Raw genomic sequence first — 18,653 nt, 5'->3', positions numbered from 1 at the left:
CAATGTAATGATAATACCGATGTTTTTAGAGTTACAAGTTGGTAAGTAATACTTTAATTTAAGTTTATTTGTAAATGATTACATAATTATTTGTAATTCAATTAAAATGTTGCCCATCCAATAACATCTTGAACATGTAGAAATCATTTAATAATTACCCATAAATATATTTGGAGTATATCCAGGATAACCAAGCCCATAGTCATGATAAGGAAGTTGGTCTGCTGGATGGGTGAGTACAGATATTTATCCAACTTTCATTCTGTCACAATGCAACTGTTAAAGTTTACTGTTGAAACAATCATGATCTTTCCCATCAATCAAAAACAATTGTTTCAGTTGCATCACCCGGACCACATCTTAAGCATAGATAAGTTGTGTCCTTGGGCAAGACACTTCACCTGACCTTGCTCCTGTGGGTATTGTCCACAGTAGATGACCATTACATGTACACTGAACAAAAATATAAATGCAACACTTTTGTTTTTGCTCCCATTTTTCATGAGATGAACTCAAAGATCTAAAAAAAATTCTATACACAAAATAACCATTTATCTCAAATATTGTTCACAAATCTGAAAAAATCTGTGAGAGTGAGCACTTCTCCTTTGCCGAGATAATCCATCCCACCTCACAGGTGTGGCATATCAAGATGCTGATTAGACAGCATGATTATTGCACAGATGTGCCTTAGGCTGGCCACAATAAAAGGCCACTCTGAAACGTGCAGTTTTGCTTTTCTGGGGGGGTCTGGGGGGGGGTCCGAAAACCAGTCAGTATCTGGTGTGACCACCATTTGCCTCACGCAGTGCAACACATCTCCTTCGCATAGAGTTGATCAGGTTGTTGATTGTGGCCTGTGGAATGTTGGTCCACTCCTCTTCAATGGCTGTGCGAAGTTGCTGGATATTGGCAGGAACTGGAACACGCTGTCGTATACGCCGATCCAGAGCATCCCAAACATGCTCAATGGGTGACATGTCCGGTGAGTATGCTGGCCATGCAAGAACTGGGATGTTTTCAGCCTCCAGGAATTGTGTACAGATCCTTGCAACATGTGGCCGTGCATTATCATGCTGCAACATGAGGTGATGGTCGTGGATGAATGGCACAACAATGGGCCTCAGGATCTCGTCATGGTATCTCTGTGCATTCACAATGCCATCAATAAAATGCACCTGTGTTCGTCGTCCATAACATACGCCTGCCCATACCATAACCCCACCACCACCATGGGCCACTCGATTCACAACATTGACATCAGAAAACCGCTCACCCACACGACGCCCAGTGGCGGCGCCAGAGTATTTTTGTTGGGTAATCTATGGTAGGGCTAACCCATACAGTGGTGGGGCTCAAGCAGTATTTGTAATGTAATTACATACACGCTATATCGCACCCCTTGACAGTGAAACGCACGCGTGAGGCTTTTATTAGCTTTTATTAGTCTCCTTTTATCAGCTAAATTACATCGAGAGCAACAGGTGTGAGTTAAACAATACAATAGCCTATTCTGCTAATTCCACGTTGTTACAACATGCTACGCAGCGGCAGAAACAAGAAAAGTTGGCATATAGAATTGACACGGAGAGAGAGGGAGAGAGACAGAGACACAGGTAAACAGAGAGAGACAGACACAGCACACAACAAGTAGCCTGTATCTCTATTGTCATACAAAACACTTTTTCAAATGACCCATTATTACAAAATATATTCAAAACTCACTATTCACTCTTCAGGTGGGTCGTGTGACTCTGGCACCTGTTCGACTTGTACCTCAATGTGAGGGCGTTTAAGAACAAATCTATCCATCCGAAATATAGCCTACAATTAATCCTAGAAGTTCTGCGGTCTGTCTGCTGCAATTTACTCGGCGCGAGTTTGGGGACTTTTCACTGTGAACGTGACGAATCAATAATGCATGACGCAGCAGACCCAACGTTTCGTTGCTCTGATTGGCTGTAGGTCTGTTCAAATTGCATTCGGAGGCATTTTGATCTGACCGTGGCCGCGCTGATATTATAACGCGAGAGAATGTCCACACCTTTAGTGTATAAAACTCCCCCACTACTTAGACTATTCCTTGCACCCCTCTAGCATAAGCCCGAATGGTCTCAACCATATTGCGTCAGTAACGTGCACTTGTTGTTACAGCAGGATCAGTTTGTGTGTTATGGACACGACCGGTAGATTTTCGCAATCCGTGTTCTCAACATGCTTACTTTAGCGTACTTTTTCATGGTCGGGCTAAGGTAGGGCTAAGCCATTTCTTGGTATGGCTGTAGCCTACCCCAGCCATACCCTGGCGCCGCCACTGACGACGCCACACACGCTGTCTGCCTGTTTCTGACAGTTTGTGCAGAAATTCTTTGGTTATGCAAACCGATTGTTGCAGCAGCTGTCCGAGTGGCTGGTCTCAGACGATCTTGGAGGTGAACATGCTGGATGTGGAGTTCCTGGGCTGGTGTGGTTACACGTGGTCTGCGGTTGTGAGGCCGGTTGGATGTACTGCCAAATTCGCTGAAACGCCTTTGGAGACGGCTTATGGTAGAGAAATGAACATTCAATTCACGAGCAACAGCTCTGGTGGACATTCCTGCTGTCAACATGCCAATTGCACGCTCCCTCACAACTTGCGACATCTGTGGCATTGTGTTGTGTGATAAAACTGAACATTTTAGAGTGGCCTTTTATTGTGGCCAGCCTAAGGCACACCTGTGCAATAATCATGCTGTCTAATCAGCATCTTGATATGCCACACCTGTGAGGTGGGATGGATTATCTCGGCAAAGGAGAAGTGCTCACTATCACAGATTTTTTTCAGATTTGTGAACAATATTTGAGAGCAATGGTTATTTTGTTTATATAGAAAATGTTTTAGATCTTTGAGTTCATCTCGTGAAAAATGGGAGCAAAAACAAAAGTGTTGCATTTATATTTTTGTTCAGTGTATGTATGATCTGTATGTTGTTTAGAGTCGGAGAGGTCCTGATAATTTATTCCGGTAAATTACTCTGACCTACTAATTGACCTGACTGAAGTTATTGAGTCTATGTAAGGTTGCTGCTTGGCTCAGATCCACCAACGTCAGCAAGATCTCACCTCTATTAACTTCCCGAAGAACCAAGGTTCAATTAACTGCTGTTTCAATTCAGACAACTCTTTTTTAATCTGTTTAAGGGATCCCGAAGGATTTTGATATCAGTAAATGGAGTGTGCTCCTACCTAAGTGTGTGTGGCAGGGTGCAATCTTACCTTTGAAGCAGGAGAGGAGTGCACAGGTTGTCTTTTAAATTATCCCAGTCCAACAGGTGGGATCAGTTTATTTGAAGAAAAATAGGTCCAAACTAATACAGGGTTTTTACCTTCTCTCTTTACAACATTATAATCATACTAAAAAAAATGGTGCTGTGATCATGTTCAAATGAAACTTTAATTCACAGTCTTACATTTATTACCAAAATGTTTTAATTTCAACTGCCCAATTCAGTTGTGACATTTTAAAATCTCCCGATAGAATTTAGAGGTATTTCCTCATAAAAAGACCGGTGACAATAAAAAGCGCATTCAACTTTTCATTCACCAAATCAATTCACATCAGTTTCATACCTTTTTTCCGACACAGACGGCGGGTATAACATTCAAAAACCCATACCTGTCCGCCAAGATTTCGGAGGAAGATCCTCACAGGTCGCGGGTTATAATATTCACAAACACATCTCTCATCAAATCATTCCACTCAGCCAACAACCAAGAAATTCGAGAGATATTTACCCCGACTGGGAGGACCTTACCGAGAGCTATTAACCCAGCTCTGAAGGACACAGCCTACCGGGAGAGAGTCTACCAGGGGTTTCCCCCCCTCTCTCTCGCGCTCTCTCAAAAAACCAGTCTCTTTATGCTCAAAAAAACTGGATCGAAACCCCCAAAAAAAAAAACTCCTCCTCTACACCCAATTTGTGGAAAACTGGGCATGCCCTCTAATGTACAAGGCTGGACATGACCCGACATGTTCCATATCTTATGGCATAAGACACACCTTCCCATGTTAGTGTAAAGAGGACATGACCCCTTTAGGCCTCTAATGTGTTTCTCCTTAAGCTTGGAGCCCCCCTCCCTGTGAACTGCTGCCAGAGGAGAGGGAGAAAACGGCCTATCTCTTATCCGAAACACCCATAACTCTTTTTAGGCTGTACACTCAACTTAACAAACCACTTGGTTTTGTTTATACTGTGACTATAGAAAAACCTAAAATATGAAGTATTTTTCATTGTGGGTTATACAAAAATATAATTGATTATATTTGATTATAACTAACTTTCGTTTTAAGTATTAAACATACTATGAAAACTCACAACACCCTCTTTTCAAAACGCAAAGTTATCAAATAGCAACAGAAAAAATTGTAAGCATACATAGGCTACATATTCAAAAACCGTCAAGAAGCATTCTCATTATGGGTTTATACAAGAATATGATTGATCATATATGATTTATAATTAACTTTCGTTTTTAAGTATTCACTTATCTCAACAATGTGTAATGTGTATTTGTAAAGCGCTTTGAGAGTCATTGATAAAGCGCTTTATTAAATATATGGATTATTATTATTATATTATTATTATTAGGTTGCCATCATCTCCATCCTGAAAATGTAACCACTCAAATATTGTAAAAGGAACACATTCTCAAAAAGTGTCATTGATGAAATAGGATATCATATTTGGCAACATGTGTGATAGGCTGTCAACATCATTTTCGGATTATCACACAGGATTCAGAGTGCATCCTTAGTGTTGCTTTAGCTTAGTTGTACACTGTTAGCTGTGTTATATTATTCTCTTTTATATAACCCTCTGTTAAAGTACTTAACATCAAAAATAGTTAGGCCTACTGTAGTTCCTTATGCCATAAAAATGCTGGATGATACGAATAATCTAGCTGTGTAACTGGAACTGATCCTTAATATTTGTTCTGAGCTGTGAGTTTTCATGCTGGCAGTGACATTTAAAAAAAAAATTTCAGCGAGATTGAGACATTGTCAACCGTCTAGGATTTTTGCTAAATTCTTTGGCTGCAGGTTATCTCCCAAGAACATTCACCTCTGCATGATTTTCCCATTAAAAACAGAGAATGAGATGGCCAGAGGAGTCTGAAATGGGCTGCCACACTGAAATGCCCACAACTTGACCTCCTCCTCCTCGACCATTCAAAGAGTTGAGTTGGAGCTAACCAAACATACATGAATAACCGTAACAAGGAGATGGGCATGTGTTTGTTTCCAATCATTTTTGCATTTCACATTCCAGTGTTCAGTAGAGATCACAACATATCTTGACTATCCCAAGCTGTTGGCTTGCTTTGAGAAAATAACAAATGGGTTCAACCCCTTGCTGGAAGATCATTGAAAGAGCTAAAAGTTTAATTTGAAATACCCCCATCACTGAATGCAATACATTTGTAATAGATGGGCTATTCCCCTGCAAAATATAAATGTAAGTGTGTTGTATCTCAAATGTTTTTGCTCATAAGGGAATCCAAAGAAGCTGAAAATGTGTTCATCTAATGGGCCTCATTAATAACTAATGATGCTTCAGCTGTCTCTCAAAGCAAACAAGTTATATTTTGCATTTGACAACCCTTCTGACCTTTTGAATAGGTTAAAAACCATGAATCATGGATTCAATGATCAATTATTGTCCATTATGCAACACAGGGTTGTACATCAACATGATATTTGAGCTTATTAAATTATTCTACATCAGTGGTGAGCCGTCAGGGCCTTCAAGGTATTCAGAGAATACCCTGAAACACTCAGATAAAACAAACAAAAAATATCTAATTTAATTATACAAATAAAATGTTATAAAATGTAAATAAAATGAATAAATGAGAATCGTATCTGTGTTGATGATCTGTAATATTACAGTGTTACGTTGATTTGTTTGTCCTTCTCGGACCATGCACTACGCATTTCAGTGGTTTTGTGTTAGAAAAGAAAGCAACCAATCAGATCTTGTTCTGGGTCTCTGGGTAGAATATCCTTCAACCAAGGTATTCTACATCCTTGATAGAATGCCCTGGCCTTTGCACTGAATCAGCAGATCACTGAATGAGAGCGTACGTTTGGACTGACAGTTTGATCAACCAATCATATATTGATTTGTAGCCAATGGGCGTATTCTTTCAGAGTTTTTCTCGGTTCCAAGACCCGCTAGTTCACTGGTTCGAGACAGAGGATCTAGATAAATACGACGTAGCAATTCATTTGCCATTTTATTGTTTTTAACATTGAAATGGCAACAGGTGAAGATGATGTTGTTGCGGAATTGTTGTCAGTACCCTTTTCAAGACTATAATTCAGTGAAAAGACGGACATTATAACAGCGGCGGCGGGGGGTGTATGTGTCTACCAGAAGGTCCAGTTGTGATATACACGGTTCGCCACTTTTCTGCATACAAAACACATGAAAAAACTGAAAATATCAAAGGCAGGAAAAGTGCCCCACTAATGTTGGGTTAGCCGAATCTTATTTTCCTGCAACCGGACATGTGTCAGATGCAAGGCGGGTATGGAGCAGCCTAAGGCCCTATGGGTTAGCTTAACTCCACTGTTGGTTGTCTTCCCTCGCCTCCTGGGCGCTCACTCCAGTCTCTCAGGAATGTTTTATCGGCAGGAATGGCTCACTGGCTCGGTGCTTGTCTGTGGGTAGTGATCGTCTCAAGGTCCGCTGAACATAATCCAATCACCACGCTTTCTTCAGAGTGTATCCCTGTCACATGTCTACATGCAAAAAGTGACAACAAAATATGAAAAAACAACAATTAAATACAAATAAAAAAGCGAAATTCATCAGTGTGACCGGCTGCTGCATCTATATGCTCTGCTGTAGACATAGCAATCAAGTCAGCTTTCTGTGATTTGATTTTTATGAAGCATTATGAAACATCTGCAGCCATAAAAAAAGGTCCCTTTACAGCGCTGGTGTCCATCTGTGCAGATGGCAGAGTCTCGAGTGTGTTCAGGGTCAGAAGGCATCTGACACCAGGGACTGAAAGCCAAAAAACATATTGCAGCAGCTGGTTGTATCCTGTTCATCACCCTTCTGCCTCGGGGACTTTCCGTTTCCTTTCAGTCTATTTTTATAGTTAGAGGGAGGTTTTTTAACTAGATTAGAACTCTGTTTTAATCCTTTTAATACAGCTCATCCCATGAAGACATCTCTAATATCCTACACAGCAGTGACATTTCTGCAAATCGTAATTATTTATTTTAAATGATTTATTTTTAATTTTCAAAGAGAGCAGGCTGTCAGCCATCATGTCATGTTTCATTGGGGCAATACCAATGGCTACACATGAGGATTATACTCAATAGACAGCACCACAGCCAGGAATTAATCCCTCATTAACTGGACCGTGTCACAACTCCTCTCGTGTGGCCTTGTTTCCTAAACTCAGGTTACTTTAGTAATGCACGGATGCTTGATGCATGTTGTCTTTAATAGCTAATAGCAGGACAATGTGGATACATAAAGAGCCTTAATCATTATTTAGTGACTAAATTGATGAATGATCTAAACTAGTGTCCTGTGAGCTGTTATTGGGACAATTGTGCTTTTCGATGCTTTTGATTTGATTCATGAGGGATCAAGGTCGTGTTAAGCAATCAATTGATTTACCCTCCCTGTTTTAATGGCAGGGTGTGCCTGTGATGCATGTAGGGGCTTGATAGAGCCACTCTCTAACAGCAATACATTGTACTGTCTCTTAAAAATAATTAATTAACTGAAAGGGTGGTTGCAGCCAGATCTCTGTGGTTTTCAAGTAACAGACACGCTGTACCAACTTCACATTTATAGTATCCACAATGATTTTTCTTGGCCTTTAGAAATCTCTAACTTTTACATCCAGAGTTCAGAGCATCCTGGGGTTTCTTGTCTTGCTGACTGGCGATGTGTCAGGCGTCTGTTGAATCCCAGCTATCCTGCTCCTCTTTTTCCCACCCCTCCTTTCTTTCCCTCAACAGCTCAGTGGGCTTAAGAGAGATTGACGGGGACTTCAGTGGTCAATATCGGCTTACTGTATATTCCTTGACTTGGAGTCAGCAGTTAACTTTGAGACCATGAGCAATAGATAAAGCTTTAACTGTTCATAAGATGGATGACAATTTAACAGAGAAACTTCATTTTATAGAAATATAATAACATGGTGAAGAGTTTGTTATGAGCTGAATGTTAACTTAATAAAATGCTCACATAATGCTAAAATGCTGATGTTTGATGGCAAGATGGAATCATTATATGTTATAATTAATTTAGAGGTAAACATCAATGTGTCAACCACAATTGCCAAGCAAAACACTTTATGTTAATTAAGACTTTTAACCAACAATTTAATGTAATATTATTATGGTGCCATAGCAAAGTCAGTAGGTCAATTTGGTAGGATATATCATTTGGGAACCATGAATTATTTTATCAAATCTTTTGCTAATACATCAAGTACATGCGGTGATACATGTCAACTTTTAAGCTTTTAGTGGATTTATGATAGTTCGGTTCAGAGTGTAAGTAAGACTGTTTGAGTGGCGGACCAGGTAAAATATCACAAAGATAGCAGAAAGAGTGCTGACCTAAGACCAATTATCTCAGTCACAGTGAAGTAATGGAACTTGACCTGTGACCCTAAATCAATATGCCTATTCTTGTAAGCTTTTAGTACTAATAGATTTTCTTTCCTCTTCTGGAATCTTTTCATCTGCTGGTCTTGCATGGACACCTCTAATGATTATGTTGGATCCTTCAGATTAATAAGAGGCTTCCCTGCTGTTATACTCACAGATTGACATGTTCTGCTGGAAATGTGACGGTAAGAAAGACACGTGAAAGATTGAGGGTCAAGTTGAGAGATTTATTAGAGAAGGGTGAATATAAAGGTACTGTATGCAGGGATTTCTATTCTCTGAGCAAACCACAACTATTCAAACCTGTCTGTCTATATTTATACGCTACACAACTTCCAATAAAGGTCATCATAGTTAGTGATGTAATAATTAAATAAATTGAATTTCAAAAGGCATTACAATAGACCATACGTGTGCTTCTCGAAAAAAACACTATATGGGTTATTATTATAATCATCAGGGACAAGGAAACTACTTGGATGCCAACCCTTCCAGGTATCTCAAACATACATTATTCCTAGCACTACAGGTTACATTCAAATTGAAATAAACATACCAAGTGGGAGCATACCAACATTGACATAATCCCTTTAGATAACTCCTCTACTGCACCATTCAGGATTTCCATTCAGACAGTTTAAATGTGTATACAAGCAGCCAGTCATTAGCACGTTAAAGATATAGCTAAAATATCAACTGCCACATATTTTTAAATGCCCCTCTTCCTCTTCTGATATGTCTCTTTTTTTCAACTTTATATCTTCTAAAGTACTTGTGTCACATTTTGGCTCTCACATAATAAGCTACATTAATATTGATAAATAGTGTATGGTGTGTGCTGGCTGCCTGCGAGCCATGAGGCCCGCAGTGTTCACAGGAGCCGCAGTGTGGCAGTTTAGTATGTACTGTAGTCCTCCTGAGGTGTCACCAAACACACACGGGGCAAACAGAGGTGGGTTAACACAATTTAAAAAGGGACTTTTTCTTTAGCTTGTCACCGTCATGTTTTGTTGTTTTTCTGGGGTAAGCATGACTTTAATTATTTGTTATCTTAGAATGAGTCCATGGCCTTGAATTCGCTGAGGGCCTGGACAGGGGAGATGTGTTTCTTCTGGGAGCCTCGTCTCACCCGTGTCTGGCACTCCTCGGGCTTCTCCCTTTTTACCAGAGGCTTCTTCTCAGGGGCTTTCATGCGCCAGGACACCACGGGTGAGTTGACAGCCGCTGTTCCGTACACCTTCTGGTACTTAGTAGAGGCTACATAAGATGCCTTTACAGTCAGCACCACTGCGTTCATTAGGTTCTTGGCTGATTGGATGAGGGAAGTGGCACTATCCAGCTACAGGAGGGCAAAGAGAGTGGACGGGGAGAAAGAGAGAGACAAATTAAGGGTAAAAATGTTCAATGTGGAGAAAAAGTGCAATGACTTTCAGGCCTTTAACAAGAACTAAGGATATTAGCTCTCTGAAACCTAGGAGGTCTTTGCTCCAACTGGCAATTAAGCAGATTAAAAAACGTGGCCCTTGCTATGTGACATCTTATTTTAGCAGGTCTTAATTAGCAGAGGCAGGGGTCAGGTCTTCCTCTATCTCCGCCTGTTTTGTTTGGCTGACATTTAAGGGTCGACGGACAGTGGGCCGCCTCATACCACACACTGAGACGAGAGCTTATTTAATGAGCGTGGACTCCAGCTGGCCACCATGAAAAGGTTAATATCTCAGCATGCATTCTTGCATATCTCATGTGAGACAAATTATAAGAGAGTCCTGAGATATTATGAAGAAGTGCTTCAACACAAAATATAAGGAAGCCCAAAGCAAAGATAAAAGTCATGTCAGATTTTCATTTGAGGAAGAAATCATACCAATGTAGTTATTTGGGAAATTATTTACTAATGCATCAATTTCCCATTATCTCTCCTAATAGGAAATCCCTCACAGTGTAGTGTGTGTCTATCTGTCTGTTCTGGAAGAGAGATCCCTCAACTGTTGCTCTTCCTGAAGTGTTCCCCTTGTTCCTCTCTGGTTGTTCAAGAGTTTGTTTTCTGGGGTTTTGATTGATTGCTTTTATTGATGTACAATTCGTCAAATAGACAAACATTGTTATCCTTAAGACAATTAACATATAAAAAAAAAAACAATCTTAAAGGTGGGGTAGGTAAGTTTGAGAAACCGGCTCGAGATACACTTTGTTATATTCCATGGAATGCTCTTAACATCCCGATAGCAATGAATATCTTAAGGGCTTTCACAAAAAATCCTTAAAAAAATGTCATCTGTGGAAGCCGTAATACTGTAAAAAGCACAACCAATCATTTTAGCCGGCCCGGCTAAAGTAACTGGATGGCCTACCTGCCTGTCAGCCTTCCATCTGTGCACAAACTTATCTCTTGCCCTCATTGGTCATGTGCGCGTTCGTGTGTGTTGGAGGAGGGGCTCTGTGAGGAAGTGGCAGATTTTTTCTGGCTGTGTATTTTCAAATTCTAGCGCACTCGAGCTGGTTTCTCCAAAATGACCAACCCCACCTTTAACATCCAACTACACCTCACATAATACAAAATAAAAAAAATAACTCCCACAACAAAAAACAAGGACAGCTGAAAAATGTCATTGAAAATGTCACAACCACAATGCTATAATTATTGAGAGTATACCTGTTTATAGTATTGTACATACTTTTTCATTTACAAAGCCATGGATAAAACTACCATCTTATATCTGCTCCCTGATCTCTCTGCGAATTGAAAGTACTTATTGCCTGAGATCGCACGCTGTGGTTTTATTAAATGTGCCAAGTGCTAGGACTGTCTTAGGGAAGAAAGCTTTTAGATGTGCAGCTCCACTAACATGGAACAGTCTGCAAAAATAATGGAAAATTACCAAGCTAGTACCACTACATGTTTTTAAAGCTCGGTTGGATGCTACAAAATCAGATGCTGTTGGTACCTGTGCATGTGGTTAAATATGTAAATTGTAATCCTTGTACATGTTGCTGTATGATGTCCTTTTGTTGTTCTGTTGTTTATGTTTTTATGTCTTCTTGTGGAACCTACTGCTGCAGGTCTCCCTTGAAAAAGAGATCATTGATCTCAATGGTATTTTACCTGGATAAATAAAGGTTTTGAATTGAATTGAATTGACATACTTTTTACTCTAAGCTGCTTTGGCAGCAGTCCTACGCTTCTGAATCTTTCACTGCCATCATGAGTTTGAGGGGATGCATTTAATAAATACCCAATAATATTATTTACCATCACATACAGTTTGTTTCTTATCTTAATTGAGGGTGTAGATAAAGTGTAATGTATGCTATTGAGTCTTAAAACCCTTGAAGGCAAATGTGTGCATGTATACTGATTTATAAATACAATTTAAGTTAAATATAGTTTACCACATGATAATTTCATTATGCAGGAAAACCTCACCTCTGAAAGAAAATAACTACCACTAACTCCCTGCTTTATGGACTTATTAACTCTTTGCATAGGAAAACAATCGGCTTTACAGGGGGAATATATATATTTGATCAAAAGTACAAATGAAATATTACAAAGTTGAAAAGGACAATTCTGCTCAAGCTAATCAATACTTTTTCATTAAAACTAAAAGCTTTGAAATGGAGAATAGAACACAAATGTATTAGTTCAGTCAAATGCAAGCAATGTGGGATAATTGACTGATTTTAGTTTGACCAGGGATAATAGGGTTCACGAGGCATGAAAAATACAATTGGAAAAAAGCCTGCAGAGCATCTTTCTGGTATTATTAGATACTAATCGGACTGAAATAATTGCATCAGTCTTATCCTGCATGACTCTTCATCTGGTCTTCCAAGCTTCATCATGACCTTGAGCTAAGAGGTTTGCCCACCAGCAGTGCAGAGCATAAAACATGTCTTAAATTGACCTAGTCTAGTGTTTCAAGCCTAAAAGCCTATCTAGAGAGCATGAGTGTGAGTAGAGCTGGCCACGTGCTGTTTAGTATGGACACACTTACCCCGGACACGATGAGCTCTCCTCCCAGATTCTGGACCTCAGCTTTCACCTTGCTGCAAATGTTGAGCTGATGACAGTACAGGGCAATTCTCTGCAGGTAGGCCAGCAGATCCTGCTTGCATGCTGAATCAGGGCACTGAATGGAACAGAAGCACAAGGAAAATATGTTCAAAAGACGAGAAATAAAGCTATAATACCATAAGTGACAATTGTTTCTCAAAGAGAAGCTGTAATTGTATTAGGTCTCATCACTCTGGAGTTTAGTTTTCAATTCTACCAGCCAGTCAATAATCTAGTTGTGATCTATATAAATAAAGCATGTTGATGAAATATGATTCATGTAGAATTTGGGAAACTGAGGCCACTGTGTAACAGTGATGATGTCAGTGACTGGCTGAGTGACAGTTAAGAGCACAAACTTATGATCTTTGACATTCGGCCAAATCGTTGACATCCTTTTTATGACATTTGTGGGACATTTCAGTTAAAAATACATTTTCTTTTGTGAGATTCTGAGTGACAATATTCACCGTCTGCCTTCTCTGGAATATTATGGAAGTAGATAATGATTTGCTTGTGGAGTTCAAACCACCAAAAACACATTTGAAAACTCCACAGTGATGTCCTTTTTTACATAAATCATGTCAAAAAACCACATCCTTGATGTAAGCAGGAACTATTTTTATACCCTATTCACCTGCGAACCTTAAACCAAGCACCATCTGGATCCCTAACTTACCAAAGAAGGCACACATCTCTACTGACAATGTATCCAACACTGCCCCTAACAATCTGAATTGACAAATAGTAATATGTATTTTTAATTTAGGGTGAACTGCCCCCTTGGGATTCTGCCTCAGATCCTTGTTGTGTATTTGTGTCAATACCTACAGACATTGGATGATTTACAGGACACATACATTTGTGTAACCAACAGCAAACATTCTATACATAATTCATTCTAAGACACCTACATATATGTCAGAAGGCAATAGTACATCTGTAATGAAGGAATGAAATAAATGAATTCAAAACAAAAATCAGACTCAGTCCTCTTTGCATGCTTTGTTTGAGGTTAACACTGGATCATCTGAGATGATAAAAGAATCATTTCATTTCAAGCCAAAGATAAAACTGAGGTAATGGTTTTTGGAGCCAAGGCAGAACGTATAAAAGTTAGCGCTGAGCTTCAGTCTGCAATGTTCAAAACAACAGATAAAGCCAGAAATCTAGGTGTAGTCATGGACTCTGACCTGAGTTTCAACAGTCACATTAAAACAGTTACTAAATCAGCCTACTATCCCCTAAAGAATATATATAGGATTAAAAGACTAATGTCACAGCAGGATTTGGAAAAACTTGTCCATGCTTTTATCTTCAGTAGACTGGACTACTGTAATGGTGTCTTCACAGGTCTCACTAAAAAATCTATTAGGAAGCTGCAGCTGATTCAGAACGCTGCTGCTCGAGTCCTCACTAACACTAAGAAAGTGGATCACATCACTCCTGTTCTGAAGTCTTTACACTGGCTTCCTGTGTGTCAAAGAATAGATTTCAAAATATTGCTACTGGTTTATAAAGCTTTGAATGGTTTAGGCCCAAAATACATTTCTGACCTCCTGCTAAATTATGAACCATCCAGATCTCTCAGGTCTTCAGGGACTGGTCAGCTTTCTGTCTCCAGAGTCAGAACTAAACATGGAAAAGCAGCGTTCAGTTATTATGCTCCAAATATCTGGAACAAACTCCCAGAAACCTGCAGGTCCGCTGCAACTCTTACTACTTTTAAATCCAGACTGAAGACTTTTCTTTTTGTCGCTGCTTTTAATTGAACTATTCATATCTTAGACTGCACCGTAACTTTTATCCATGTACTTTTTCTTTTAATGTTTATTTTATTATTTTTTCTTTTTAATGACTGATTTTAAATGCCATTTTCTTAATGTCTTTCATTTTTTGTAAAGCACTTTGAATTGCCTTGTGTTGAAAAGTGCTATATAAATAAACTTGCCTTGCCTTGCCTTTATTTATCCAGGTGTATCCCTTGAGATCATTGATCTATTTTTCAAGGAATGGAAAGCTACTGTTGCTGACAGAAAGGATACTTAATCATATGATGACAGAAAATAGAGCCAATAAAACAACATATTTGTCACAGAGCCACATCAATTTGAATGAATAAAATAATCTGGGCCCTATTTTAGGCATTATTGGCAAATACCAATACCATCTGGTTTTAAGTGGTTTCCCAAATAGGCTTGAAATTTAAATTCTCTACCAAATTGGATTTTCTTTTTAGGAACCACAGTCTCTCATGTTGAAATCTTAACCAAAATATTACGGCTCCAGCATTCTGTAACACTAATTAAATGTATCTGCAATGTGCCTTGAAGATGCTGTTCAACATTCTGATTTCTATGGGGGTTTGTGGAAGCTTGAGTTTTAAAGGAAAGTTGAATAACACTGGAAAAAAGGAAATGTGTCAAGAAGCAAACAGATCAATCAACAATGAATGGACATAACACTTTTTATCATTTGTTCCTAGTACCAGCAGTTCTGACTTGGTCCCACTGGCCTTCAACTGTGTAAAAAACAATCATGCAGTGAAGCAAATGGACCAAAAGGGAATAGGAGAAAGCCTCCTCAGGTCTCGTACTATCAAACCGTTTGCCCCTATTATTCCATCTGGAAGCCTTCCAGGAGTCAGCCATGGCCCACTAAGCTCCCAGTGGGTTAAGAACACTGCATCAGCTGCTTAAACACTGTGAGCATCATTTTGTAGCAACACCTTTCTTCGAGCCATTAATATTAAACGGTCCTAACTAGGACATTCAGCAGCACAGTGTGTGGAAATGCACAGCTCATTTCCTTGTCTTGTGGGCTGGGGTAGAGGGGGATGGCAAGTTAAACAGCGAGCTGTGATATGAATACATCCCTCCAGGACTTGCATGTTTAATGGCTGCCCATCTTCTCTCCTTCTTTATGAGATAGGTCCCCTTATGCTAAGACCAGTTGTATTTGATTGCCTCTTACTGACGGTCACAAAAAGCGAGTAAAAAAAACGCCTTTTAAAAGTAAATTAAAATTGTTTGTAACTACTATATAATTGCAAAGAGGAATTCAAGTCATTATTTACGTATATATTGGGAAAATACTCAATGTACTGTTCAAATATCAGAGTAACACATGATAACAAAGGCCCTATGTAGCTGTGTACGTAACAGGATGTATGATGACCCAGAAGAGTGTCAGGACACACTGTTCTAGGCATATGATTAACATGATGATTCAGCCTCTATGGAGTGACCAATTATGTTTGAAAATGATCACTCCTCACCGGCTTGAGCTTCAATATCAGGAAACACGTATTTATTATCCTTGCAAGAATGGAAGTAGTCATCACATACAGAGCATATTGTATAACTATTTCCCCGAACAGTATCCTACATGCTTACAAGAAAGGGTGTTTCACAGTCACAGGATGCAGAAATGCCGTTTCAAAGCAGTATACAATGTTTTGTTTGGATTAGCTAAGGCCCACGTCAGACATGATCATGCTTGTCATATGTCTATCTCCATACACTACAAAAACTCAAAATCTTGCGCAGTATATTTGTTTAATATCTAGTCAGAATATGCCTTTACACTTGCTATAAGACATAATAACTTCAGAAGTAACAATGCTGTGAGATATCGGGTCTTGTTTTTAGACAATGCATCATCTTGTTAAGTCAAATAATCTTATTTTGAGTTGTATCTCAAATGAAACACATATTCTTTTACATATTTATTGGAAAATCAGAAAACATCAGAAAACAGAACACTTACCAAGCACATTTTCACTTGTTCTATTGGCAGATGTTTGTACTTATTTCAAGTGAAAACACCTTGTTTTCATTATTTTTCCAGGGTAGAGGCTGAATCATCATGTTTATCGTTGTCAGATAGCTATCATATGCCTAAAACAGAATGTCCTGATGCTGTTCTAGGTCATCATACATGCTGTTATGTACACAGCTACGTAGGGCCATTGCTATCATGTGCTACTCCGATAATTGAAGAGTTCAGTTCAGTTCCCAACAAATACTTTGAAGAGCAGAGTAAATAAGGGGAGAGCTGCCACCAGCATCCAGCTTCCCCTCAGTCAGTGGCACTGAATTCAGCCTGGGTGAAGCTACCAGCTCATAGAGCAGCCAGTGAGGCAGAGGGAAGCTTCTCCCTGGGCATTATCACTGCACCGCCAGTCCTGCCTGGCATCACTGCTAACTGCACTTCACACTGCTGGCCCCCTTACACAAACACACATACACACACGGACACACACACACGCTGCTGCCCCAGGCTAGTTTGATGCAGACATAACACAATTGTTCCCTATTGTGCTGTTGACTAATAGTCAATTTCTCCCACACATTCCCTGTTGATGTAAATAAACAATATGGTCCATTACTTTGCAAAGCCCATTGAAACTCTCTCTATCTCTCCCCCTCTGTCCTTCATTGTGAAGCAGCCTTCATTACAGCTTGGTTTGCTGCCTGACTTTTCTCCGCCCTCTCTGATACTCCCTCTATCCTCAGTGCTTCTGTCAGCGTTTCAGGAATATATTTGTCCAGTCCAGTAGAGAAACAGGTGAGCTTTATTTTTTCCCGCTGCATAATTTAGCCTTAAATGAATGAAACTTGCTCCTGATGGATAATTCAGGAGGATGATGTGAACTCTGGTGTTAAAATGAGGGCAATCCACTATCAGAGTGTGGCAGTCTGTCTAAACACAAGTCACACCTTACACTATGCTGCATTAATAAGCAGGCTAAGACTGACCTTTCCTAAAGTGTCAACACTAGTAAGCCGGTTATTTATTTTTTGACTTCTAACTGACCTCTTTTGCTGTTTTTCTTTAACTATGGCACTCTTCAATACAGTTCTTATTTCTGCTTCATTACATAGCCAATAGTAGAGACATTGGAAAGAGAGCAGGATCAAATTAAGACGCAATGGCAAATAGAGCATGGTACACACATTTATACAATTATGGCTGAATGACACTACTGTTTTCTAGTGTATTCTAAAACTACTTATTATATTTAAGTAACAACTGAATTTAATAGTTTTAAATAGTCAAAATATATGTGTGAGGATCAGATGCAGTGTTTCAAACTCAGTAGAAGTAAGTTATGTGTAGTTTGGATCTTAATTCCCCCCCCAAAATGTATTCCTTCTGGTCACAAAACACAATAAATGGGAAGATGAATTTCCAATATATTAAAGGGAATATATATATATACATATTTATCCATGTTGTACAGTACCATTGTTCTACTGAGGTACTGAGGCTGGTCCCTAATGCACATACAGTATGCTTATTACAACATGTTCATCCAAAGACATTAGGAGGTGAGAAACTGACATCACTCCCACGATGAGAAATGTTATTTGGTTAGAACATAGACTATTTATAAAAACATTAGTTATGTTATTAGTTAAGTTATGTTTTTGTATCTGTAGTGCTTTCTCTTACTATCTGTAAAGCTCACAATTCTAGTCCTGATTCCTATGTATCAGGTTTTCCCGCTTAATAGTAGGCTACTTTTTGTTTGTAGTAAGCAGCCATTTAATTGCACATCAGTCACACTTGGTTTCCCTGCTGTCAGTAGAGGAGACAGGAGCTTTGCTCTTGTTGTTCTGAACTCAACGCGACAGGGCTTTCTGCTGTGACAACTAAAGTGAAACCTGGAAGTCTGAATACTTCTGATTAGCATGTGTTTAGCAGCATTTAGAAAAACAAATTTGACACTTAAGTTATTATATATAGACATTTTATTTATTGGGATAAACCCCTTGAGATGCACCATCTCGTTTTCATTAAGTAAGTTATATCACACAAACCAATGCTAAAACTGAAAGTTCACGAGTGCAATGCTTTAGAAACATATTCTTGAATCGGAAAGGGAAGTCCACCAAGAAAGGCAATGTG

General features: G+C 39.2%; 1 protein-coding gene across 1 annotated transcript in view; it reads right to left on the bottom strand.

Moving 5' to 3' along the window:
* Nucleotides 1-8,892: 8,892 nt before the first annotated feature.
* Nucleotides 8,893-18,653, bottom strand: part of ctnna2 (catenin (cadherin-associated protein), alpha 2) — a 339,515-nt gene continuing 329,754 nt past the window's right edge. The window contains exons 17-18 of the mRNA XM_034211748.1: nucleotides 12,682-12,816; nucleotides 8,893-10,025 (exon numbers count right to left, since the gene is read on the bottom strand). Of these exons, the coding sequence (XP_034067639.1) occupies nucleotides 9,738-10,025; nucleotides 12,682-12,816 (423 nt within the window). The 3' untranslated portion in view covers nucleotides 8,893-9,737. The remainder of the gene's footprint in view (nucleotides 10,026-12,681; nucleotides 12,817-18,653) is intronic.

Source organism: Gymnodraco acuticeps, unplaced genomic scaffold (assembly GCF_902827175.1).
Source record: "Gymnodraco acuticeps unplaced genomic scaffold, fGymAcu1.1, whole genome shotgun sequence".
In the NCBI taxonomy this organism is placed as follows: domain Eukaryota; kingdom Metazoa; phylum Chordata; class Actinopteri; order Perciformes; family Bathydraconidae; genus Gymnodraco; species Gymnodraco acuticeps.
This window is presented reverse-complemented; position numbering and strand designations above follow the sequence as displayed.